Here is a 26,598-nt window from a genome sequence, read left to right on the forward strand (position 1 = left end):
GTTAAGAGCTCATCTGCTAACCAAAAGGTGGGCAGTTTGAATACACCAGCTGCTCCTTGGAAACCCTGTGAGGCAGGTCATCTCTGTCCTATAGGGTTGCTATGAGTTGGAGTCGACCTGACAGCAGTGGGCAACGGGCTTGCCATGCTTTGAGTGTGCTACAAGAAACATGGAGCAGTTAAGTTATGAGTCTCAAGGCACCGTGTGTCTAGGGGCCCAAATCTACCAGAATGTCAGAACTTTATATATAAAAATTCATCCCAGGTCTACTAAATTGAAATTGCTGAGAATGGTGACTGAAATTTCTATCATTAACAGTTTCCAGGAGATTCTTATGGAGCTCAGTGGCCATCTACCGAAGGATTGGCATTTGAGAACCACTAGTATAGACTGTGGAAACCCTGGTGGCGTGGTGGTTAAGTGCTGCAGCTGCTAACCAAAAGGTCGACAGTTCAAATCCACCAGATGCTCCTTGGGAACTCTATGGGGCAGTTCTACTCTGTCCTATAAGGTTGCTATCAGTCGAAATCCACTCGACAGCAATGGGTTTTTTTGTTTTACTATAGACTATGAGTATAGTGTTTATATAGATAGAGCTGTTCTTGTACAGTGTTTGTATAGGTTATGCCTTATTTAAGTCTGTCCCTAGAAGTGGGTGGGTTTGGCGTAATTCGTCTAGTTCAGTGCCACCCTAGTGTGAAGAATTTACTGAAACACACACATGCACACTGATGTGTGTGATATATATACGCTTGCGTGTGCACATACACACATGCGCAGAAGGTCAAAAGGGGTCCAGTGCAGCTGGGTCAAAAAGTCATGGGGTCCAGTGCAGCTGCCTTAGTTGTCCTTCCTAAAGGACAAACCTGTCTTTGTACACTTCCTTCAAAGCACACTCTACAATTTACAATTATGTATTTATTTTCATCTCTATTTGCATTGTTGTTTTAAGTCTTCCCCTCTTGCTAATCTGTAAGCTCCAGGATGACAGAGATCTTATCAATCTTGCTTATTGATAATTACTAGTACCTAGCACGTTGTCTGACACATAATGTGGATTCTTAATATATGTGTATTGAATGAGTGGATGATAAGGAAAAAACAAGTACACCAAATATATAAAAACACAGAATGGAGAGAAAGGGATGAAGTTTGTAGGACACTAATCGATGTCCTAAGGTAACTACAATCCATCTCTATGTTGACTCGTCCATTTAAAGATATGTGTATATATTTAGAGTCCTCTTTTCCAAATGAATTCTGTGAAAGAACTATATTTTTGCCCATCTTTATTTCCCTCCCATTCCTACTTGTGGATTCTTCAGTTTTAGGGTTAGAGTAGAAATCAGTCTTCCATAACTTCCTTTGGAGGGCAATAGCTGGTAAGTGAGCCCACAGGATTATTTTAGTATCAAGAGGTAGATTTTCATAGAAATATGTGAAAACTGTTGAGTACTGCTGTTGGAAAGAATAAAGAATTATTTTCTGAAAGACACATACTGCTTGGTTAAAAAGTATTCAGGTGATAGAGCAGTATAGGATCTCAGGAAGGAGAAGGGCCATGAACCCGGGAGTGCTTGCAGAAAATTTCCTAGACTTTGCCTGGGTTCTTGAAGAAATGTATTTTTTATAGACAAGAGAAGAGAGAGAAGAGCATCCTCAAAAGGAAAACAACATGAAAACATCTTGAAGCTTGAAATAAGTACTATGTCCTGGGAGAAAAGAGAAACTACTGATCTGGCTTGAGTTGTTGTTAGGTACTGTCGAGTTGGTTCTGACTCATAGAGACCCTCTACAAGAGAATGAAACACTGCCCAGTCCTTCACCATCCTCACAATTGTTGTTATACTTGAGTCCATTGTTGCAGCCACTGTGTCAATCCATCTTGTTGAGGGTCTTCCTCTCTTTTGCTGACCCCGTACTTTTTTAAGCATGATGTCCTTCTCCAGGGACTGGTCCCTCCTGATAACATGTTCAAAGTATGTGATATGAAGTCTCACCATCTTTGCTTCCAAGGAGTATTCCAGCTGTAGTTCTTCAAGTCAGATTTGTTCACTCTTTTGTCAGTCCATGGTATATTCACTATTCTTCACCAACACCATAATTCAAAAGCATCAATTCTTCTTCAGTCTTCCTTATTCATTGTCCAGCATTCGCATGCATGTGAGGCAATTGAAAATACTATGGCTTGGGTCAGGCGCACCTTAGTCCTCAAAGTGACATCTTTGCTTTTTAACACTTTAAAGAGGTCTTCTGCAGCAGATTTGCCCAATGCAATACGTCGTTTGATTTCTTGACTGCTGCTTCCATAGGCATTGATTGTGGATCCAAGTAAAATGAAGTCCTTGACAATTTCAATCTTTTCTCCATTTTTCATGATGTTGTTTATTGGTCTAATTATGAGGATTTTTGTCATCTTAATGTTGAGGTGCAATCCATACTGAAGGCTATAGTCTTTGACCTTCATTAGGAAGTGCTTCAAGTTTTCTTCACTTTCAGCAAGCAAGCTTGTGTCATCTGCATATCGCAGGTTGTTAATGAGTCTTCCTCCAGTTCTGATGCCCCATTCTTCTTCATATAGTCCAGCTTCTTGGATTATTTGCTCAGCATACAGATTGAATAAGTATGGTGAAAAGATACACACCTTTCCTTATTTTAAACCCCTCAGTATCCCCTTGTTCTGTTCGAATAGACTGCCTCTTGGTCTATGTCAGATTCCTCATGAGCACAATTAAGTGTTCTGGGATTCCTATTCTTTACAATGTTATCCATAATTTGGTATGATCCACACAATTGAATGCCTTTGCATGGTCAGTGAAACACAGGTAAACATCTTTCCAGTATTTGCTTTCAGCCATGATCCATCTGACATCAGCAGTGATATCCCTCGTTCCATGTCCTCTTCTGGCTTTAATTTCTGGCAGTTCCCTGTTGATATACTGCTGTAACCACTTTTGAATGATTTTCACCAAAATTTCACTTGTGTGTGATATTAATGATATTGTTCGATAATTTCCATATTCTGTGGGATCACCTTTCTTTGGAATGGACACAAATATGGATCTCTTCCAATCGGTTGGCTGGGCAACTGTCCTCCAAATTTCTTGTCGTAGACAAGTGAGCACCTCCAGTGCTGCATCCGTTCATTGAAACATCTCAGTTAGTATTCCATCAATTCCTGGAGCCTTGTTTTTCACCAAGACCTTCAGTGCAGCTTGAACTCCTTCCTTCACTACCATTGGTTCTTGATCATATGCTGCCTCCTGAAATGGTTGAACGTCGACCGATTCTTTTTGCTATAGTGATTCTGTGTATTCCTTCCATCTTCTTTTGATGCTTTCTGCGTCATTCAATATTTTCCTCGTAGAATCCTTGAATATTGCAACTCAAGGCTTGAATTTTTCCTTCAGTTCTTTCAGCTTAAGAAGTTCCAAGCATGTTCTACCCTTTTGGTTTTCTAACTCCAGGTGCAGACTTGAGTGGAGGGGCTATACTGAGGGATAATGGCTAATTAACATTCTTACTTTATATCTTTTCTTCTTCTCTATACCTATTATATCAGCACTCTACCTTTTTAGAATTTCTAGTTGTTCAATTTCTGTCCATTCTTTTGGTCAGATTCAACTCTCTTCACCCTGGATGCTTAGTAATCAGCTCTTCTTGTAAATACCCATATTCTTTTAGTTTTATTTCTTTTCTGTTCTACTGTTAATCAGCCCTGGATTATTGGCTTCTTCTCTCCCAGGTGTAGTTCCGTCTGCTTTTTGTATAATAGACATTCATTTAATGCATTACTCTCAGTGGAGATTGTGCCATCCATTCTCTAGGTGGCATTTAGACATTTATGGGTACATTTTGTTATCAAAATCATTTATGGGAAGTGCTATTGATATCACTGGGTAGGGATGCTAGTTGTCCTCCAAAGAGTAGGACAACTCCAAATAGTTATCTTATGCCCCACATGACTTTCACCTGTCCCACTGAACATTATGTAAGTGGAAAAATGTTTATGATTTTTAAAACCTAGAGCCTAGCTCCATCTGTACATTAAAATATGGGATATTTTGCATTGTTTTAGTATATACCATATATTTAGGAATGCAACTATATAACTAGATTATGTTTTGTTTTGTTAAAAAAAATTTACCATGATGAAGTATATGTTACTCTTATTTTCCTGGTTTTCATATATGGAATGGCTTCTGATCTTCTTAAATGATTTAACTCCAAACTTACTTATGTAAGCAAGTGCAAGCATCCAGTACGTTTTCTAGAGTAGTCATACTTGAGCATTTATATATTGAAGTACTTTTATAAGTTACTTTTCTTTAATTTCTTCTTATACTACTGTGAGGACAATACATTGCTTTTTTTTTTAAACTGTGTATGTAGGTAAGTTACATTTTCTGTACATTTCACTTCAAGATATAGAAGAAGGCAATACAAAATATTTATTAAAAAGAAGAGTTGGGAGCTGAGGGTTGAAAAATCACTGATACTATATGTAATCAATATGTGAATTAGTGATTATAAAGCTAATAACAATAGAGTGATTCTAGAAGGAATTATGGAACTCTTTTTTACCTGGGCTTTTACAGATACATCCTTTTTATTTTAATTTGGCCATCAGTGCTACTTGACAGTAATTGTGTTCTATTATTGATTCTGTAGGCCAGTCAAAACTTTATCAATTCTGCTTCTTCTTACTTTCTGTATATGACTTCATATTCTATTTTGTCAAAGAAAATATTAGCCAGCCATTGGGTGGAATTGCCCCCATTTGTCTTCATCTCTACTTCAACCTTTCTGTTAATCTTTACCAACTTTCTTTTTTGCCTCCTATTTTACCTTCTTAATAAAGTTAACACTTTCTTTTGGTACTTCTAATTTCTTTAGTGGCTCTAACTCTTGTGGTCACAAACAGAATAATAAAATGAACTTATATTTATATAATGGATTCTGATTTTAAAGTTTTGAAAATATGATTATATCTCTGGATTATATGCAGCCTACTAAGTCAAACAGGAATTAATATCCCCATCTCTAGATGACAGAAAAGAGATTCTGCAAAGTTCTCTTTAAAAACAAAAACTTCTCAGCCTGCCTCCCTATATCTCTGTCACCCCCTTTTTTATTTCTTGCACTGCTGGATATTCAAATGAGCATTGTTTCCACTTCTTTCTCCATCACTCCTAAAATTTTTGGGGAAAAGGAATTTTATAAGAACTTACAAAACTATAGATGCCTATTTAAAAGAAATGGGAAACTGTCTTAGTGAAATTTAGAAGCAGATTGGTTTTAGGCAAAGTTGTGAAATACATGGTTGATTTCAGATAGATTTTCATCACTTTTAGCATTCTCATTTATCTAGCACTGTCTTATTGCACAGGGTCCCTTTTTGACTTTTCAGAATAAAATTATTGATGAGTTTAGATGAACTAGTATGTTAAAGACAAAATTTCTTTTCCTACACATTTCATTCTAGATTGTAGATTCCGTGAGGGGACGAGGATAGCTAGCAAATGGAAAACCTGCTTAGGTAGCTGTTACCCAGTAATTCTATGCTATAGAAGAGGGAACACAAATTTTAGTAGACAGCTAGCCATATCTGACATAGTCTGGCCCCTCTGACCACCAAATATTTCTGTATTTTTTCTCTGACACAGTACTTAGGTTAAATTCAAGTGACTGGAAGGAGCTTTGAACCTGCTTCTCCAGTCTGTTTATACTATGCACTTACTCATGCCTTTCATTTCTAATAACAGTGCTCTTCTTTTAGTTACCCTGCCACCGAACCTTTATAAATGCTATTTCCCTTTTAGACTTTGCACGTACCCTCCCCTCCCCTCCCCTCCCCTTTTCACCTAGTAATTTCCTATTCATCTTCAGAGTTCAAGATCATGATTCTCAAGACGCCTTTTCCATTCTCCTTGACCAGATTATATCCCCTCAGTATACAGTCTCAAAGCAATATGTGTATCTCTATGATATTTATCACAGTTCCAAGTATTTATTGATTCTTGTGGTTTTGTTAGTATCTCTCCCCTTCACTACCATGAAGTCTCCATGAGGGCAGAGATCATTTATTGTTTTGCTAATTTTTGATTCCAGACATAGGAGAGATTTAGTAACATAACAGGTACATACTCACACCCTCCAGGTTTTTAGGCTATGTTAAGAATTTTGATCATTATCCTAAGTACTATGGGAAGCAAATGAAATTGTTTTAAACAGTAAGGTGACATGATTGGATTTGTACTTTGAAAAAATCACACTGAATTGTAGTCTGGTAAATGGATTGGACTGAGAAAAGAGTGGATACTGGTAGATGAGTTAGTTGTTGTTCTTGTTAGGTGCCATTCAGTCGCTTCCAACTCATAGTGACCCTGTGTACAACAGAATGAAACACTGCCTGGTCGTGCTGCATCCTCACAATCATTGCTATGTTTGAGTCCATTGTTGCAGATACTGTATCAATCCATCTTGTTGAGGATCTTCCTCTTTTTCACTGACCCTCTACTTTGCCAAGCATGATATCCTCCAGGGACTGGTCCCTCTGGATAACATGTCCAAAGTATGTGAGAAGAAGTCTCGCCAGCCTCACTTCTAAGGAGCATTCTGGCTGTACAACAAATTGACAGATGAGTGGTGGGGACAAGTTAGTAGGCTATTGCAGTAGTCAAAGTGAGAAATGATACCTTCGATAGGAGTGGTAGTAATGGAGATGGATAGCAGTAGAGGTATTGGACAGATATTTAGGATTAATGTTGATAGAAAAGTAGACTTGATAAATGGAAAAGATATACTGTGCTCTCACAGAGAAAGACTCGATATCATAAAGATGTTTTTCTACCTAAAGTAACTTAAAATTTAACAGGATCCAAATAAAAAATATCTCCAGGCATTTTTTTATTTCAGGTACTAGGCAAAAATAGGAAAACTTTAAAAGCAGAGAACATTGAAGGACTAGCTATGCAATGTTAACAGTGACTCTTAGATTACTGTACTGATTTGTACAACTCAGTGCTTGATGATTCCATTTATTGAGGTAGGGAAGTGTATAAGAACTAGTCTGGAAGGGAAAATCACGAGTGTAGATTTAGACATGATGAGTTGAAATGTCTTTGCGGTACGTAAAAGGAAATGTCATTGAAGTAGTTACATATGTGGATTTTAGAGCTCAAAGGAGAGGTCTAGGCTAGAAGTATAAATTTGTTATTTATGTGTACATAACGTGTTAATTCAAGCTTTGGGTATGGGTTAGATTGTCAAGGCAGAGAAGCATAGAATAATTAGAAGATCCATGTATTAGACAACTTTTCTTAATGTTATATTGAGGTTATAAATAATCCTAAAATTTTAATGGCTTACTACAACAAAGGTTTATTTCTCATTAATGTTACATAGTATGTGTTGGCCATGGGTCAAATAGGGCTCTGTCTCATGTCTTTTTAACTCTGGATTTAGGCTAAAGGAGCAACACTGTAATAATGGTGTAGGGGTGGCATCTCACCTCCTCTAACTTCCCAAGGGGGAAGGAGGATCAAGATCAACAGCTCAAGGCTGATTCCTATGAGGCAGAGGTCACACATGCCTGCTTTCTCTGCCATCTTTACCAATTCTGACACCAACTATCCCTGCCACGGCACTCTCTACTCTGTTGAGTTCGATAATTCATTGCAATGGCTACATAGAACTCACAGACCATACTCACAGTTATGGTGCTTATTAGGGAAATAAGGTTACAATTCAGGTTCAGGAACATTCAGGATAGAGTTCTTCCATCAGGACAGCCTTTTCTCAGCCATGCCCACAGGCACATCTCTCTTTGGCCTGTGCCCTCTTCCCTGCTTGGGCAAGTGTTACAGAGCTCTTATAGCTCTGCCGATAAGGGCCCAGAGGCACCCCACTCTGCCAGTAAGCCTCAGCTCAAAGGCGTTCAGCTTTAGCTCTGTGAGTCAGCAAACCTAGCTCCACTAAGTACCTGGAGGCACCCGACTCCTCCAGCAAGTCTCCTGCCCAGAAGCACTCAGATTTTTCACTCTATGGGCTTGGACGCCTACCAGGTTGTCTCCCGCCACTCTCTCCTGCTCCCATTTCTAAGCCACTCCTTCTCACTGTCTTCAGTGTTCCAGCTCTCTCTCTGTCTCCTGGAGCTTCTCAGCACAGGGATCCCAGGTCTAAAGGATGTGCTCCACTCCTGGCTCTTCTTTCTTGGTGGTAGTGAAATCCTCTCCTCCCCACCTCTTGGATGGGTCATTTTAAGCCTAGCAGAATGGCAAAACTGCATAATCCCCTTGGTGGGCCACAATTACCTTATCTGCATAGTCCCACTCAATCACTTGGGTGGGAACTACAAGACCATAGCAAGAAAGGCTGTATAAAAATGACCCATTGCACTGCAAACACTTATGTAGAGCATGTCATTTTTACAGCAGAGTATGTAGAACAATAACCAGAAAACATGATGGCTCCTAATGCTTTTGTTGGGCAGGCATATATCACCTCTGCTCACATTCCATTCGTCAGAATAAGTCACATGGCTAAGCTTATTGTCATTTGTGGGTTAAGGGGATTTACTCTTACTGTGTACCACTGGAAGTCACATGGTTTCAGGTAGGTTTGTATAATCCTCTGACAGGGAGGGTGTCTTAGGCTGGGTTCTCTAGAGAATCAAAACCAATGAAATGTATATATATATAGAGAGAGAGAGAGACAGAGAGACAGAGAGATTTATATCAAGGAAACGGCTTATGTGGTTGTAGAGGCTGGAAAGTCTTAAGTCCATGGGTCAAGCAACAGGCTGGAGGTTTCTCCAGCTGCAGGGGCTGATGAACCCAAGATCAGCAGGTCAGATGGCAGGCTGCTGGCCCACAGGCTGCTGAGGCTGACAAATCCAAGATCATCAAGTAAGATGGCAGGCTGCTGGCTCAAGTCCCAAGAACTGGAGTTCAGATGATGACAAGCCAAATGCAGGATCCAGAGTAGAGCAAAAGCCAGCGAGCTTTGCCAGATAGTCCATATACATTGGATGCAGGCCATACCTCCAAGGAAATTCCCTTGTAACTGATTGGCTGCTCGTAACAGACTACATCATGGAGGAGATTATATCAGATCTCATCATGGAGGTGATTACATCATTACATAACTGCTAAGCTACATCCTAACTGCCAAACCACTGAGAATCATGACCCAGCCAAGTTTACACACAACCTTAACCGTCACAGAGGGCAACAAATAATTGGTAATAATAAAATTTACCATTGCATGGGCTGAGCCTTGAGGAATTCTAGCATTTAAAGACCATAGAGAAAAGAAGGAGCCTTAAAGAGAGATAGAGGAGAGGCAAGAGGAAAACTAGGTAATTACTATGTCCCAGAAACCAAGGAAAAGAATGTTTCTAGGAGTGGGATGGTCAGCAGGGTTGACTGATGCTGAGTTAGGAAGTAAGAAGAGGACTTCTTAGCTGTTTTTCAAGAATAAATGTTTCTTGAGTTCTTGTTTGCCTTTGAATGATTTCCAGTGTCCTTAAATTTTGTTGTTGACGGTTTCATCCAGTTTTTGCTTGAATTTTGCAGAGAGAAATCTCCAACCTCTTCACAGCACCATTGTGTCCCCTAATTGTTCTATCTATAAAGCCATTAGTTTATTCTCAGTCTTATTCTGCCTTTCTTTTAAAGCTACTTCAAAATGATCACTGACAAGTTGGTCTGGCAGTGGAGATGTTTATCATTCCAGTTTCTGATTGCTTATAAAAATTCCCTATTTCTGGCATACAGTTGTTCACAAAAAGTGAGGAGAGAGCTAGGGTCACATTTACGTGAGGATCTCTTCATGATTGCTGTCTGTTGTTGTTGTTAGGTGCCATCGAGTCGCTTCCAACTCATAGTGACCCTATGTACGACAGAATGAAACACTGCCCGGTCCTGTGCCATTCTCACAATTCTTACTATGTTTGAGACCGTTGTTGCAGCTACTGTGTCAATCCATGTCATTGAGGGTCTTGCTCTTTTTTTGCTCACCCTCTACTTTACCAAGCATGATCTCCTTCGCCAGAGACTGGTCCCTCCTGGTAGAATGTCTGAAGTACGTGAGATGAAGTCTTACCATCCTACCTTCTAATGAGTATTCTGGGTGTACTTCTTCAAAGACAGATTTGTTTGTTCTTCTGTCTAAAGGTAATAAAAGTCTGTTTCTGAAGCTCTTGATGGACTCTGTTAGAGTCGAGTCTTTTCACAGAAAAAAAATAATGGGAATATTCTACAAAATATCTTACCCAATACATACAGCTTTTATAAACCACTCTGTTTCCTGTTCAATTTGGGATCTGTTAAGTCACTCCCGGTGTCTTTTCATTCTGTCTTTTCCATCCAGTGTTTTGTATCTGATGTTTTTACTAACAAATCAATTGATTGAAACAGATTTTGGAGACCTGGGATTATATGTTCCTAGAATTATTCTAAAATTTTCTGCAAATTTTAATCTTACTTAGGCTTTAGAGAGTCTCTGACAGTGGCTTTCAGTCAGAAAAAGACCAGAGCATAAAAATCAACCATATGATACTCGTCATCATGTTCTGAAGGGTATTTAATGTTAAGGAGTTACTGACCTTTGAGAGTTTCTGGGTGGCAAAAAGGGAAGGAAAGCAGGCAGGAAGTAGGGTAAGGTGTGAGGGTAATGGAAGAGCATAGGACAGGGTATAAGGAATTGTGGCATAAAAGGCTGTTTCTTTCAAGTTGTAATGAGAGGAAACCTAAATGAAGACAGTTTTTTTTTTTCCCGATCTTGACCAAGCAAGCAAATTTTGGAATCTGAATTTCTTTTGGAATTTTTACTATACAAACCAAGAAATGCAGAACATTCAATGTTTTGGATTTTACTCCTTTTCATTCTAAGGCACCTTTCAAATGAACAGCTTTGTTCCTATCCAAAATTCTCCATAGTATCCACTCTAATTCTAAGATATCCTTGGTGAATGGTTTCAGGGGACATCTAGGTCAATTGCCATAACAAAGTTTATTAAGAAAATGTTCTGCATCCCACTTTGATGAATGGCGTCTGGGGTCTTAAAAGCTTGCGAGCAGCCATCTAAGATGCATCAATTGGTCCCAACCACCTGGAGCAAAGGAGAATGAATAACACCAAAAACACAAGGAAAATATTAGCTCAAGAGATAACAGGGCCACATAAACCATAGACTCAACCTGAGACCAGAAGAACTAGATGGTGCCTGGCTACAACCAATGACCGCCCCGACAGGGAATACAACAGAGAGTCCCAGATGGAACGAGAAAAAAGTGTGGAGCAGAACTCAAATTCTACTAAAAAGACCAGACTTAATGATCCGACTGAGACTGGAGAAACCCTTGAAGCCATGGCCCCCAGAAACTCTTAACCCAGAACTGAAATAATTCCCAAAGCCCACTCTTCAAAGATTAGACTGGACTATAAAACATAAAATAATACTTGTGAAGAGTGTGCTTCTTAGTTCAAGCAGATACATGAGACCAAATAGGCAGCTCCTGTCTGGAGGCAGGATGAGAAGGCAGGAAGGGACAGGAACTGGTTGAATGGACACAAGAAACCCAAGGTGGAAAGGGGGAAAGTGCTGTCACATTATAGGGATTGCAACATAACAATATATGTATCAATTTTTGTATGAGAAATTGAGCTGTAGACTTTCACCTAAAGCACACACACACAAAATCCTTCATGAAATTATGCCATTTAGATAGATCAGTATACAATTTAAAATTAGTATGAATACATATAAGAGACTTAAATCTGACTTTGAGGGAGGCATGGACTTAGACTGAAACAAACCCATGAGACTCTGGTAACACTGGTCAAATATATTGCTTAAGCACCTTGTGTGTTGGGCCCCCAGCATAATGGTTGATTGTCTCAAATTGCAGACCTACCAAATCTGCGATTCTAGGAGGGTTCATGGTTTGGAGGTGATCTATCCCAGAACCAGATTTCATAGGAAAACAAGACAAAACTGAGGAGAGTTTTCATTATATTTTGACAAGTGACCCAGTGCAAAATTTTTACTACAACACTGGTGCAAGGAGAACATCAGAGGGTATTCGTCCTTGGGCCTGACTTCAGGATAGACTTATTGGCTTATATCTGTTCACTTGCCTATGAACTTCCCTTTTACAGATTCACAACAAAATGTGACAAAGACAGACAAATGTTGTACTGTTAATAATAAGAGAGATTTCCTCCTGTGAGTTTTCAAATCTGATCAAAGGAAAGGGTTCTGCATTTCTAGGAGACAAAATAACTGCATTTTGGAGCTTAACAAAATGAAAACAGAGCTCATACTCAACACCAAAGCTCACTTACATCACCATCAGTCAGAGAGACCCTCGTGGAGTGAAGGCATAAGGGGTCTTAAGCTATTTCTGAGTTGAGGATCTTGAGTTATGGCAGCAAGAGGAGTCTTACTGGACTTCCAGGATTGTCAACTGCCACCTTACCAAAAGACTACCAAAATACCTGACTTATCTGTTGATATCAAGCAAAACTGAGTTTATGACCCACTGCAGTAAGGGAGAAATGCCATACTGATAGTCTTGGTAGTTTCTGAAAGCGGGGGGAGCACTTAAAGGCACATAATTGTAGGGTTTTGGAGTCTGAGCTCAAGTATTTTAAGGTAGCTCTTTCAATGTGTGAATCTAATTGGTAAATTTTGTGATGTAGAAATTTAGGATTAATGGACACAAAGTGGAAGGTCTTAATTTAAAGCCAGTTTTGATAAGTTAACAGTTATTTGATAAGGAAGGGGTTTCCCAGGAACCCTGGGTCCAAAGGATGTGCTCTGCTCCAGGCACTGCTTTCTTGGTGGTTTGAGGTCCTCCTGTCTCCCTACTAGCTTCTCTCTTTTATATCCCTAAAGAAATTGGCTCAAGACACAATCCAATCTTGTAGATTGAGTCCTGCGTTGTTAACATAACTGCCGCCTATGCCCCCTCATTAACATCACAGAGGCAGGATTTACAACACACAGGAAAATCACATCAAATGACAAAATGGTGGACAATCACACAATACTGGGAACCGTGGACTAGCCAAATAGATAACACACATTTTGTGGGGACACAATTCAATCCATGACACTGGGCAAGAGTTTCCCGGAACTTATAGTGAAGTCATATTGAGGTAAGTGGGCCTAGTTCTTACTTCTGATAGTTAAGCCATGTGACTGCAGGTGGTTTCAGTTCTCACTTGTGTTACTGTATATGTTTTTCCATTAATGTGGTACATGTAGTTTGTTACATTTCTGCCTTATACCTTATTGTTTTGGTTGCTATTTGTAAATTGTCTCTTTTATAAAATTACATTTTTTGTATATTTTGCAGTTGTATAGGTTTGCATTGATTTTTATATGATACTCTTGTCATAGATATTACTGAATTTTCTACAGAGATAATCATCTACAGATAATGAATTTTATTTGTCCTTCAGTTTATTTCTTTGTCTTAACTTACTAGAATCTTCAATAGAATGTTGAATAAAAGTGGTGATAGTGGATGTGGCAGAGACTTTTATTGCTCACTGACTATTCAAGCACTCTCCTGTATTTCTGAGCCCCCTTGCAGGTAGATGGGACCTAGTTCTAGCCACTGGACTGTGAATGGAAATTATGTAGATCTCTTCCAGGGTGAATTGGTATTTATACTCTCTTTTATCTTGTTACAGTGACAATGAGACCTCATGTTCTAGATGGTGTAGCTGTGAGTTCTTCAGAGTGTCCCATCAGCTCAGGCCTTGGGCAATTTTGTGAAATATAAATTCTCTTGCCAACCTGCATTACCATAAAGCAGAGGGAAAAATAACCTTTGTTATGTTAATCCACTAATTTTCAAACTTAATTTGCTACTATAGCATAGCCTAATATGCTGCAGCATAGACTAATATAATGTGTATTCTTGCCTTTAATAAGAACATGTCTTTAATAGGATCATGTCTCAGGTTTCACAGGTATGAATATTATTTACAGTAGGTTTTTGTTAGATTTAGCATGTTAAGGAAGTTCTATTTGAAATTCCTTGTTTGCAAATATACGTTTTTTTTTTGGTCACGAGTATATGTTTAATATTATCAAATGCTTTTTTTCTACATCTGTTGATGGTAATATTTTTCTTGGTGAATTAATGGATTTTCTAATGATAACCCATTCTTGTATTCTTTGAATAAATACAACTTGATCATGTTGTATTCTCTGTCTTTTAACATTGCTGGATTTAGTTTTTTAATATTTTATTTAAGATTTTTTTATACAGGTTTCCCCCACTATCTGAAAGGAGAGCATTCCTATGAAATCTTTCCTAAGCCAAAATGGCGTACAGCGAAGAAGCAATTACATTAATTATGTGGGTAAAATTTTTAAGTATTCCCAGGCCCAAAAACTAACCTACCAAATCATATTAAATAACACATAAAACCTAAAATAACTCTAATGTATAGTATAAGCAGGAATGCACAAAATAAATCTAGATAAAGTACAGACGCTCACAGAGTTCAAAGCTATGGTAGCTTGATGCTGAGATGCTGAGTGTAGTTCCTGAAGAAGGAGCTTGGTGACACCACTCTTACTGTTCGGGGTGCATGCTGCCTCTTTAACAGCTTACTGCAGAACAAATGCTGAATGCTATTTCTGCTTTTCACCTTTCTTCAGATTTCTTTCAGTTAGTGAAAACAGGTACTAATGTAGGTCTTTCGCAAAAGCAAAGTGGCGCAAAGCGAACTTTTGACAAGTGAGGGATACCTGTAGATGATCAGAAGTGAGGTGTCCTATAATTATCCTTTCTTCTATTTTTCTTGAGTGGTTGTGGTACCATTGTTCTGATCATATCATAAAATTAGTTGGGGGATGCAGTTTTTTTTTCCAGAACAGTTTGTCAATCTGTTCCTTAGCCGCTGTATTGGATTGTTGATAAATTGTATCTCTTGGACTTTCCTTATAGGAATCTTGTGAGGCTTGAACTATGGGAGTTTTCTATTTGTCTCTGCCATAGATTGTTCATATGCCACTGGCCTTGGACCTTGTTGCTTAATAGCTGTTTGACTTTGCTTAGTTTCCTTGCCGTTGAAATGGTTAAGCACTCAACTACTAGCTATAAGGTTGGTGGTTCAAACCCATCTAGAGGCACCTTGGAGGACAGGCCTGATGATCTTCTTCCGAAGGGTCACAGTGTTGAAAACCTATGGAGCAGTTCTGCTCTGCACAAACGGGGTCACCATGAATTGGAGTTGACTTAACGGCAACTAACAACAACAACATAAGATTTTTGTGAGAGTTAAGTTAATTGTCTGTATCACTGCATAGAACGGTGGTTTGAGAGGGGAAAGACTTTTCCCCCAAGAATTGATGTGTTTTGGAATTACTTTTGTATTTTTTCATTACATTATTTTAAGATTTCTTCTAAATTCTTCTTCAATGTGAAGAAAGGATATCTTTCTTAAACCAAATAGTTGAGCATATGGATTTTTAATTTAGATAGGATAGGAATTGGTCATTTATTTGACATAGGATGAAATGGTTAAGCGCTTGACTACTAGCCCCAAGGTTGGCAGTTCATACCCACCCAGAGGCACCTTGGGAGACAGGCCTGGCAGTCTGCTTCCAAAAGATCACAGCCTTGAAAATCCTATGGAACAGTTTTTCTCTGTACACATGGAGTCGCCATGAGTTGGAATCGACTCGATGGCAACTAATAACGGCTCTAGGCAAAACTGAGGAATTGATCTCAGTTACCGATATCTGCTTCTCTCATTATTGAAACAAACAAACAACAACAACAACAAACCAAACCTATTACTATGGAGTCAACTCCAACTCATGGCGACCCCGTGTGTTACAGGGTAGAACCGTTTCGTAGGGTTTTCTTGGCTGTAATCTTTATGGAAGCAGATCGCTAGACCTTTCTTCCTTTAGGTTAGTAGCTGAGTGCAAACCATTGGTGCTACCACTCAGGGAACATTTGAAGCAGAACCATACTTTATTCTTACCCTCCTCTAAGTAGTATCTATTCTGCATTTCTTTTCTATAATCCTTTTTCTCAACTAATCCCATTTGAATTATTTGTATTTATTTCTGAAATCTCATGCCCCATGACAAAGAAGTTTTAGAGCATGGTATGTAATTCCTGGCACTAAGTAGGCTTTAAAAAATATTTTTCAGTAAGTGAATTTTTGGTTCTCATTATACTTAGTGATTAATTCTCTCTTCTACTGATTTGACTTTGAAGTTCCTATAAGTATAAAAATTTTATGGCCATTAATATTATTTAACTTACTAATTTATTATGTAAGCAACTTGAATATTATTTCATTAAGTATTGTATAACCAAACCACTATCAAAGATTTGAAAAATGTGTCATTAATTACAATGAATTTAGTGTATGAGACTTCCTTTATTATACCTATAAGAGTTCAGATTGGTTAAGAGTGTTTTTTTTAATCTTGATATATTTCAGCATTTGCAATATTGAAATTGTTACATTCCTGAGATCTTAGAAAGGGCCTCTAAAAGGAACTATTTCCATAAATGTAAAAAATGCCGAAATATAAAGATTTCTATAAATAGAGGAAATAAATATTATTGCCTTTCATTATTTAATAAATATTATTGCCTAGCTCTCTGCTAGGTGTTTTTACTGATTTTATTTATTTAATTTTTGTGTTAAACCTATTGCTGTCGAGTTGATTCTGATTTGTAGCGACCCTATTAGACAAAGTAGAACTGCCCGCATAGAGTTTCCAAGGTGGAAACAGAAACAGACTGCCACATCTTTCTCCCGTGGAGTGACTGGTGGGTTCGAACTGCTGACCTTTCAGTTAGTAGCCAAGACATGTAAAATTATTTCCCTGGTTTATATATGAGGCAACGAAAGCTGTTGTTGTTGTTGCTAGGTGCCGTCGAATCGGTTCTGACTCATAGTGACCCTATGTACAACAGAACAAAACATTGCCCCACTCTGCGCCATCCTCACAATTATTGTTATGCTTGAGCCTTTTGTTGCTTAGAAAGGGTAAATGACTTGCTCAGGGTCCCAAAACTGCAGGAATTTGAACACAGATCTTTGTACCCTAAGATTGGAAATGGAACTCTTCTGTCATGAGCCAAAGAGTTTGATTTTTGGAAGGGAATAAGTAACCTAGGGAAAACTCAGAAGGGCTATGGAAAAGTCTTAAGCCAAGGCTTAAGTTTCAAAGTTTCAGTTGGTTTCTGACCAAAGACCTACCCCCTTATTTATATTCACCTAGTCCCCATTTAGATCTAAAGTTAGGTGCTTTCCACACCAAATACTTGGATTCCATAGAAAGAATATATCCCAACTGTGTTCCCATTGTATAATTACTTGTTTATGTATTTAGTTGTAATTTTCTTCCTCATTGTTACATGGTTACTTGTCTTTATGTCTATCTCTCATTCTGGATTGTAACTTGAGGTCTCCTGTTATATTTATCTGTGATTGCTGTCCACTGCCTTCTTCAGTACTTTAGATAATGTGGAATGAACAATTTAGAAGAATTTAATATTTAATTTTTAAGTGATAAAAATGACTGCTACATTCTGAAATTTACCTTCAAATATAGCTGTGGCATTATACTTGAGTTTTTGTTTTTTACTTTTATAGAAGAGCGTGTGTGTGTGTGTGTGTGTGTGTGTGTGTACATATATACATATTACTATATATATATTGTTATATGCATATATAATACTTTAAACAGCTTGTCAGAGCACCCCATGGGAGAGACTTCGATGACTCTTTGGAAAGGTGTGATGAGTATTTGAACACAAGGCCATGTAGCAAGCCCCAGCATTCAGCGAGGACATTACTAGTCCATTCAGCACCCTCAACGACGCCTAAGCATTCGCCAAGCCCTGTGTTAAACCGAGCTTCTCTCAGGGAAAGGTACTGTGTGGTCTCTGTTTCTGTATTTACCTTTTGAATAATCAGCATTAGAAAAGGGAAGGCCGCAATTCTACATGTGATGTGAAGGCTACTCTTTGTAAAAGTTTAATTTGATTCTAAGAGATTTACTTAAATTGGTTTCATTTAGAACATATTACACAGTATTAAATGCCCCTTCCTAGCCCAGTTCTCTAAAAGTCAATTAACTAGATATAGGTCACTTTAATTAAATACTGTAGCTCTTAAAAGTGAAAAGTGGTAGTATGTAATAGTTTTACTTTTTAGTGGCTACATAGCTTATAATATATTCATAGTGGCATAGTATTTTAAGCATGCCTTAAGTATACCAATAGCATAGATTGTATTTTCCTTTTAGTTACAGTGGTGATGCTTTCTGTTGTTGGTATATGGTATCTAGTTTCCTCAATTAATCTCCTCCCATGTGAATCTTAATCATGTAAATATTCCAGCTCTCCCTCTAAAAATGCAACCAAAGTCTGATACTTGTTAAATTCAGATATGAAAGAAACAATTCCTCTGTCATATCTCTCACTCTCTTTTTTGTTGTTGTTGTTTTTGTTGATTGAAATGGGAAATTCCTTACTCTCTCCCAGATAGCTAGTAACATAGAAAACAAGAGTTGTCATAAATTAAAAAAAAAAAACAAAAACCCTGGGTGTTAAAAAAAATTACAGAAATTTGAAAGCCTAAGAGATACACAGTCAACAACCTAGAAATCAGGCAGTTTTTACATATAGGATCAAAAACTAATATAGCACAGTAAACTCCTGCAGTGTATTAGGGCCATCAGACATAGTTAACAAAGTTTAAATTAACTGTAGAGAGTACCAACAATTCAGCTTAAGAGCATGTCAGTTTGGAGACTGTATTAAAATATCACTGTTCTGAACCAGTAAATTTATTTCCTCATCAACCCTCTAAGCACTGAAAATGCGTACACGGAGGTATGTTGGAGACCCTAATCCTGAGATACGGACTTTTGATTTCTGTTGCTTCTAGTCCATTTGAATCATGCCTAAGGAGATCGTTGAGTTCTTAGGCTTGTATATATAAGCTTTAAAGTTTAGTAGTTAGAAAGAAACTTCTTGAAGAGAGGCTTTTCTGCTGAAATCTGGTAACTTGCATCTCAGTCTCAGGGGACTTTCCTAGGTTTAGGTGTCTGCTCCAATGTTGAGGCATTTAGCTGGTGCCTACCTTCCTTATATCTACTTTTAGAATTAAGCACTTGTAGTTTTGTGGATTAGGTCCTTTGCCATGTCTATAAGTTTTCAGTAGTTTTTTTTAGCTCCTTTTATAAATATCTGTATCTTGTTTTATAAATATTGTTTTATTTTTCTACCTTTTCACGTATTTTGCAGAACTCTCCTTATAAATTTACCACTATAGTACAATATCAGTTTTAGTCCTGTGTTACTTTATTCTCGTGTACCATTTTGGCCCAGCTGGGAGCCTGTTCTATCCAAGTTGATAAATTCTTCAGTGAGGCTATATTCAAAAATGCTTCATTGAGGATAGGTAAAGTCAGCTATCCCTTTATTCATATTTCAGTGCAGGGAATGGCTTAGAGTAAACAGTGGCATTTTGCACATTATTTTCATGCTGAATAGTAGATATGGATAAGTGCTCCTTTGCTAGAAGGAAATCAGTATTTCTGATATTAGACATTCCCTATTTTGCTTATAGCTCGAGGGCAATTGAGGTGCTTCTAAAATAAAAGAATATAATGACATCTTATTTCTGAATTTATCTAAATAAATTTTTTTAAAAATTTGGTTCACTCTCTGGGGCAGGCACAGTAAATAAAGATTTTATTTTCACTAAGGCAGAACACCTCTAACTTGAGTGTATTTTCAGAAAAAATCTAAATTTAGTGTTTAAATTAAAATAAAACATTTTAAAGACATATTACTAGGAACAAAAATATTTTTTTCAGTACACTAAGGGCCACATCTTTAAATATAAGACATTCTTTCATCTGGCTTTTCCTAGGTCACTCAGCAGTGTACTTATAGGATGTTTATATAATCCATTGAAATTGATAAACAGTTTAAACTGATGGAACTGTGAATTGCATGTCCCAGGAAAAATTGGAAGTATGACAGAACATATACTATAGGAGTTTATCTGGGCACATATTCATTAAAATTAAATAAGTGTTCTTTAAGATTGTAGTAAAATGCCAATATCTTAATCATGTATATGAAAAAACAGAGTTTTTAAAAACTCTATCAGTGACTTTCAGCAAATTAATTCCTATATTTATAGTGAAGGTGCTTTTTGCTTTAAGCCCACTTTAAAAAAAAAAACCTGCCAATAGAAGTTAGCACATCATAAAATGATTTCAATTTAGATTACAAGTGTTAGTTTCAGAAGCAGTTTTCTTCGCAAGGTGGTATAAATATTATGACTTAAAATTTGCGTTAGGCTTTATAGTTCTTATTAAAATTAGACTTAAGAGATTCTAACAAATCTAATTAAAAAAGAGCTGATAACTCTTTTTAATCATGCTTAAGGTTTAGATTTTTATAATTTACAGATGGTAGGCAAACATTCCTTATACCACAGCACAGACTAGTGGATCCTCTAATAGTATCATTGAAGAGATCCACTTGGAGTTACATATTTGGGTCTCAGATTTCCAAGATGTGCCATATATATAGCAGATAACAAAATCTGCCAGTATATTTTCATTGGTGCATTTTCCAAATGCAGAAGATTAAGTTTTAGATACAGTTGATTATCCATTTTTGATTGTGTTCTTTAAAACATATGTAAACAATTTATCCTGCTTAATAGGGCTTGCCACAAGTCAGAATGGACTGCATAGCAACTAACAACAATGGTTTATACTTTGTGTAACCTATAAAATTGTAACTTTATAAGAACATATTGGAAGAAAAAAAGGCAAAAGTTTAGGCAGTATGTTAGCACTTCAGTCATTGCTTTATAAAGGAATTATCAATAATACTTTGTATAGATGCATCATAATCAGATGGCTATGCACATTTTATTTATTTGTATAAGACGAAGTGGCTTAAATATATTAATACCGGTTTTGAGTCTGAGAAGAGCATAAGGGAGAGGAGATGGATGATTTATTTCTTCTTGGAAATCTTTAATTCCAACCTTCAGACTCTCTAATACAAGTCTCTAGAATACTCATATTATATTTTTATTTCCTATTTTTCAATAAATATATATATATATTTTAAAATAGACTTAGAGAATAGAGTGGTGATATCATCTGTGTTGGAGAGTGGACTATTCAATTTCTATAGTCCCCTGTATTCTGAAAGAGTAAGAACATGGTTGGATTCTAAGTAATATTTTTACATATTATACACAGTTCATTTGATTTCATAAAATTAGTTTTGTTTTTATGTACACAGGAATTTCTTCCACATACTCTTACTATGATTAAATTACCAGAGAATAGGAACTAAGTTTAAAAGTGCTGTGTATAGAATTACCATTCTAATATGAAAATCTATACCTTTACTTAGAGATAAAGCTCTAAAGAATTATTTATGGAAATCGTTAAAATGGTAAGATATATAGATATGTTCTCCCAAATGCATGTCCAGCTTTATTGTTAAGACTGTTTATTGAACATATTGCAAAGACTTAATACTACAGCTGAGAATCAAGAGCTAATACCTGGTTTTATGCCCATCTCCTCTAAGACAAGGAAAGAAAATATGCTATTGTGTATATGTTGTCAAATAGGGATTAGAAAAAATTGACCTTCTGAATCTAGCATTTGGGAATTGGGAAAGATTTGTTTTTCTCTCCCTCTGGCTACAAGTCACCTTTGCTTTTTATGCCTACAGATTCCATTCTGATTGGTGTTCACCTTCAAACTGTGATGAGATCCATGACCGGGTAAAAAATGTCTTGAAATCACACCAGGCTCATCAAAGACATTTATATGTTAGTTTCTAAAATTTTCTCTTGAAGACTTTTTATAAAAGGGTTGGGGGGAACCACCCAGATGCTTAAAGCTTGCAATATTTAGTTACTGGGAAGAAAAAAGAAAAAAAGAAACTTCCATTTGATACAAGTCAATGCTTTGGTGAAAGGCAGCATATCTAACTTCCTCCTTGACCTGAATCATTATGCAAAACGTTTGACACAGATCATCTCGACTATAAACAATGTTAGTGATAATTATAAAGAGTAAGTAGTGATTTTATGATAATTATTTTCACAGCCTTCAGATATGGGAACTCTTGTTTTGTGGCCCAGTATAAAGCAATTCCATTTGCTGCAAATAGATTTGATTCTAAATGGTAGCACCAGGGAAGGGGTGTGTGTGAGAAATCTGTACTTTGAAGAAGCTTCCCAGCTGATTTTTATGTTAATTAAATATTTAAAAGAGGAGAAGAGCTGGTCAGGTTTATCAGGTTTAAAGTTAGAGAACATCAATGTGAGAATATTTTCTGAGTTAAAACGAAGAAACATATACGTGAATGACTGCTGGGAAATAATGAAAATATCTTCTTTCTGTGTTTGATTGCTTCTTCATTAATTAAAACAAAACGAAACACACAGTCATTTATCTTCACTATCATGTTGGGCACTGAACTTGGCCTGTGGGTATAACTGGATTATGTGACCTTGGAATCAATGTGTAGATTTTTAAATTTCTACATGAATACTATTTTTATTAAGTTTGTTTTCAAATCATAATGTACATGTAGAAAATGCACAAATCATAAGTAACAGCTTGATAAATTGTAATCATATGAAGAGACTTAGGTAAACTCTCTATCAGGTTAAGAAATAAAACATTACCACCTCTAGAGAAAGCCCTTCCTGTCTCCTCCCAGCCACTATGACTCCAAGGGTAAGTTCTACCAACAGCAAGATTAGTATTGCATGTTTTGATCTTTATATAAATGGCATCCTTTTTATGTCTGTCCTTTTTATTTTGCCTGACTTGTTTCCCTCAACACTGTTTTTATAATTTGGACATTTTGTTGTATGTAGCAACAGTTCTTCAGTCTTGCCTGCTGTATGATATTTCATCGTGTAAAAATACTATTTATCCAATCTGCTAGTGGACATTTAGGTGGTTTCTGATTTGAACTATTATGGATGGAGCTGCTGTGAGCAGCTTAGACATATCTTTGGGTAACATTGTATACATTTTATTTGGGTAGATACCTATCAATGGAATTGCGTAGTCATAGGGTATGTGTATATTCAGTGTCGGTAGATACTGCCAGAGAATGTTCCAAGTGGTTTTAGCAGTTTGTACTCTCACCGTCAAGTATGCGCATTCTATTTGCTCCATGTCCTCTGATACTTGACTGGTTTTTTGTGTGTGTGCGCATGCATGTGTGTTTCATTTTGGCATTCTGATAGGTAAAAAGTAGTTTTTCATGTAATAGTTCTAATTTATAGTTTCCTCATAACTAATGAATGTCAGCGCTACTTTGTATGTTGGCCGTTTGGCTACCCTGTTATGTGAGTGCCTGTTCAAGTCATTTGCCCATTTTTCTACTGGGTGGTCTACTTTTCTCTTACTAGTTTGTTAAGATTTCTGTATAGATTCTTGATAAAAGTTCTTAGTCAGATGTATTTCAGTTTTCCTTTCCCACTCTGTTCCTTGCCTTTCATTCTCTTAATGGAAATATATCAAATTCATCTTTTTTTTTTTTGGCAGGGGAGGGAGGTCTTTTGGATGATCAGTTTTAGAATTTTTGCTTACTTTAAGACCTTCCTCCTATGTTTTCTTCTAAAGGCTTTTTGTTTTCTTTCACACTTAAATATATGATTTATTTGGATTTTTTTTTTCTTCAGTATAAGTTTCGGTAAATGGCAAGTTTCAAGAGAGGTATCTCAAATCTCCATGGATTTGTCTAGTTTTCTTTTTAGTTCTGTTAATTTTATTTTACATATTTTGAAGCTGTGTCATTAGTTGGCTACATATTTCAGACTGTGATATATGCCTAGTAGATTTGACCTTTTGTTTTAAAATGCCCTTTATCTCTAATAATACTCCTTGCTCCACAATGTATTTTATCTTTGATTTTCTGTTCAGTAGTTTTACTGTGATAAACCTGTATGTAATTTTCTTGGATTACTTTTGACTTAATATTACAATATTCTTATATTTGTAGGTTGATGTCTTTCATCAGTTTTGGAAAACACTTAGCCATTTTTCTTTAAACATTACTTCTGCCCTAGTATCTACTCTCTTTCTGGGACTCCCAGTTACACTTATGTAAAGTATGTAGACTGTGTCTCACTTATGTAGACATGGTCTCACATGTATTTTATCTTATTTTGATAATAAGAAACATGTTTTCATTCTTTTTTATCTCTCTTCTTCAGTTTGAATATTTGTTTTTGAACTGTCTAGTTTGCTAATCCTGTCTTCTGCTGTGTTTATATTAATGTTAAAACTATCTATTTGAAATGGACCAACTCCTTGGAAGACACAAGCTACCAAAAATAGATACATCAGTAGTTGTGTATCTATTAAAGGAATCGAATTTGTATTTAAAAATATTCCACTCATAACATGGATGAAACTGGAGGACATTATGCTTAGTGAAATAAGTCAATCACAAAAGGACAAATATTGTATGAGACCTCTATTGTAAAAACCCATGAAAAAGTTCACACACAAAATGTAACAATCTTTGTTGGTTGCCAGGGATGGGAGGGGTGGGGGTGGGGGGGAATACTAAATAGGCAATAGAGAAGTGGTATCTTGGGTGAAGGGTGAGACAGTACACAATACAGGGGAAACCAGCACAACTTGTACAAGGGAAGGTCATGGAAGCTCCATAGACACATCCAAACTCCCCGAGGGACTGAATTGCTGGGTGGAGGGCTGTGGGGACCATGGTCTCAGGGAACATCTAGCTCAATTGGTATAACACAGTTTATAAAGACAGTTCTACATTCTACCTTGGTGAGTAGCGTCTGGGGTCTTAAAAGCCTGTGAGCGGCCATCTAAGATACTCCACTGGTCTCATCCCTCCGGGAACAAGGGAGAATGAAGAGAACAGGACACAAGGAAAAGATTAGTCCTAAGGACTAATGGACCACAGCTACCAAGGCCTCCACCGGACTGAGTCCAGTACAGCTAGATGGTGCCTGGCTACCACCACTGATTGCTCTGACCAGGATCACAACAGAGGGTTCTGGACAGAGCTGGAGAAGGTTGTAGAACAAAATTCTAACTCACAATAAAAGACTAGATTTACTGGCCTAAAGGAGACTGGAGAAACCCTGAGAGTATGGCCCCCAGAGACCCTTTTAGCTCAGTGGTGAAGTCATTTCCGAGGTTCACCGTTCAGCCAGGGAGTGGACAGCCCCATAAAACCAAATGGGACTAATGAGGCACAGCAGTCCAGGGACAAGCGCCAGAAGGCAGAAGGGGACAGGAAAGCTGGTGATAGGGAACTCAAGGTTGAGTAAGGTTAGTGTTGATGTGTTGTGAAGTTGTTAACCATTGTCATAGGGCAACACGTGTACTGTTCAATGAGAAACTATTTTGTTCTGTAAGCCTTCATCTAAAGTGAGAATAGCAGCACAACTGGAAAAGTGTAGTCGATGTCACTGAACTGTGCATGTAGAAATTTTTGAAATGGTATATCTTCGGCTATGTGTATTTTCACCAAAAAAAAAAAAAGGTCGAGAAGGGAGAGGGTTGACATGTTGTGGGGTTGTTAACCAATGTCATAAAACGATATGTGTGCTACTGTTTCATGAGAAACTATTTGTTCTGTAAGCCTTCACCTAAAGTACAATAAAGAAAAAAAAATATTCCAAAGAAGAAAACACCAGGTCCAGATGGTTTCTCTGATGAACCCTACCTGACCTTTAAGGAAAACTGTACCATTGTTACACAGTCTTTTCCTGAAACTAGAAGAAAGAAGCAAACTTCCCAACCTATTTTGTGAGGTCAACATTTACCCTAATACAAAATTACAAAAAAACTACAGACCATGTTCCTCATGAACATGTAAACAAAAATCCTCAACAAGATATTAGCAAATCAAATCCAGCAATATATAAAAATGAGAGTAAATCATAATCAAGTGTGCTTATTTCAGAAATGCAAGACTGATTCAACATTCAAAAATCAGTGTAAATCCATCCTAATACAGATTAAATAAGGAAAAGCATATGATCATTTCAATAGACACAGAAAAAGCCATCGACAAAATTTTTAACACCAATTCATGACACTCACAGCAGACGAGGAATAGAAAGAAGTTTCCTTAACCTTATAAAGGACATCTGTGAAAATCATACAGCTAATATTATATGTAATGGTGAAAGACTGAATGTTTTCCCCCTTAATTCAGGAACAAGACAAGAATGCCCTCATTTACCACTCCTTTTAACATCACCCTGGGAATCTTTTATGGTCCAGTAAGGCAAGAAAAAGAAATAAAGGGCATACAGGTTGTTGTTATGTGCTGTCAAGTCAGTTCCGACTCATAGTGACCTTATAGGACAGAGTAGAACTGTCCATTAGGGTTTCCTAGGCTAAAATCTTTATGGGAGCAGATTGCCAGGTCTTTTCTCCCACAGAGCCACTGGTGATTTTGAACCACCAGCCTTCTGGTTAGCAGCTAAACACTTTAACCATTGTACCACCAGGACTCCTTATACAGGTTAGAA

General features: G+C 37.2%; 1 protein-coding gene across 2 annotated transcripts in view; it reads left to right on the top strand.

The window, feature by feature from the left end:
* The window catches only part of SPATA6 (spermatogenesis associated 6), a 148,149-nt gene that overhangs the window by 90,985 nt on the left and 30,566 nt on the right, over positions 1–26,598 (top strand). The window contains exons 10-11 of one of the 2 annotated variants that reach the window (XM_004371765.2): positions 17,747–17,931; positions 21,783–21,882. In XM_004371765.2, coding sequence (XP_004371822.1) covers positions 17,747–17,931; positions 21,783–21,882 — 285 coding nt within the window. The remainder of the gene's footprint in view (positions 1–17,746; positions 17,932–21,782; positions 21,883–26,598) is intronic. The other variant, XM_023727098.1, reaches the window with a different exon arrangement.

Source organism: Trichechus manatus, unplaced genomic scaffold (assembly GCF_000243295.1).
Source record: "Trichechus manatus latirostris isolate Lorelei unplaced genomic scaffold, TriManLat1.0 scaffold00015, whole genome shotgun sequence".
In the NCBI taxonomy this organism is placed as follows: domain Eukaryota; kingdom Metazoa; phylum Chordata; class Mammalia; order Sirenia; family Trichechidae; genus Trichechus; species Trichechus manatus.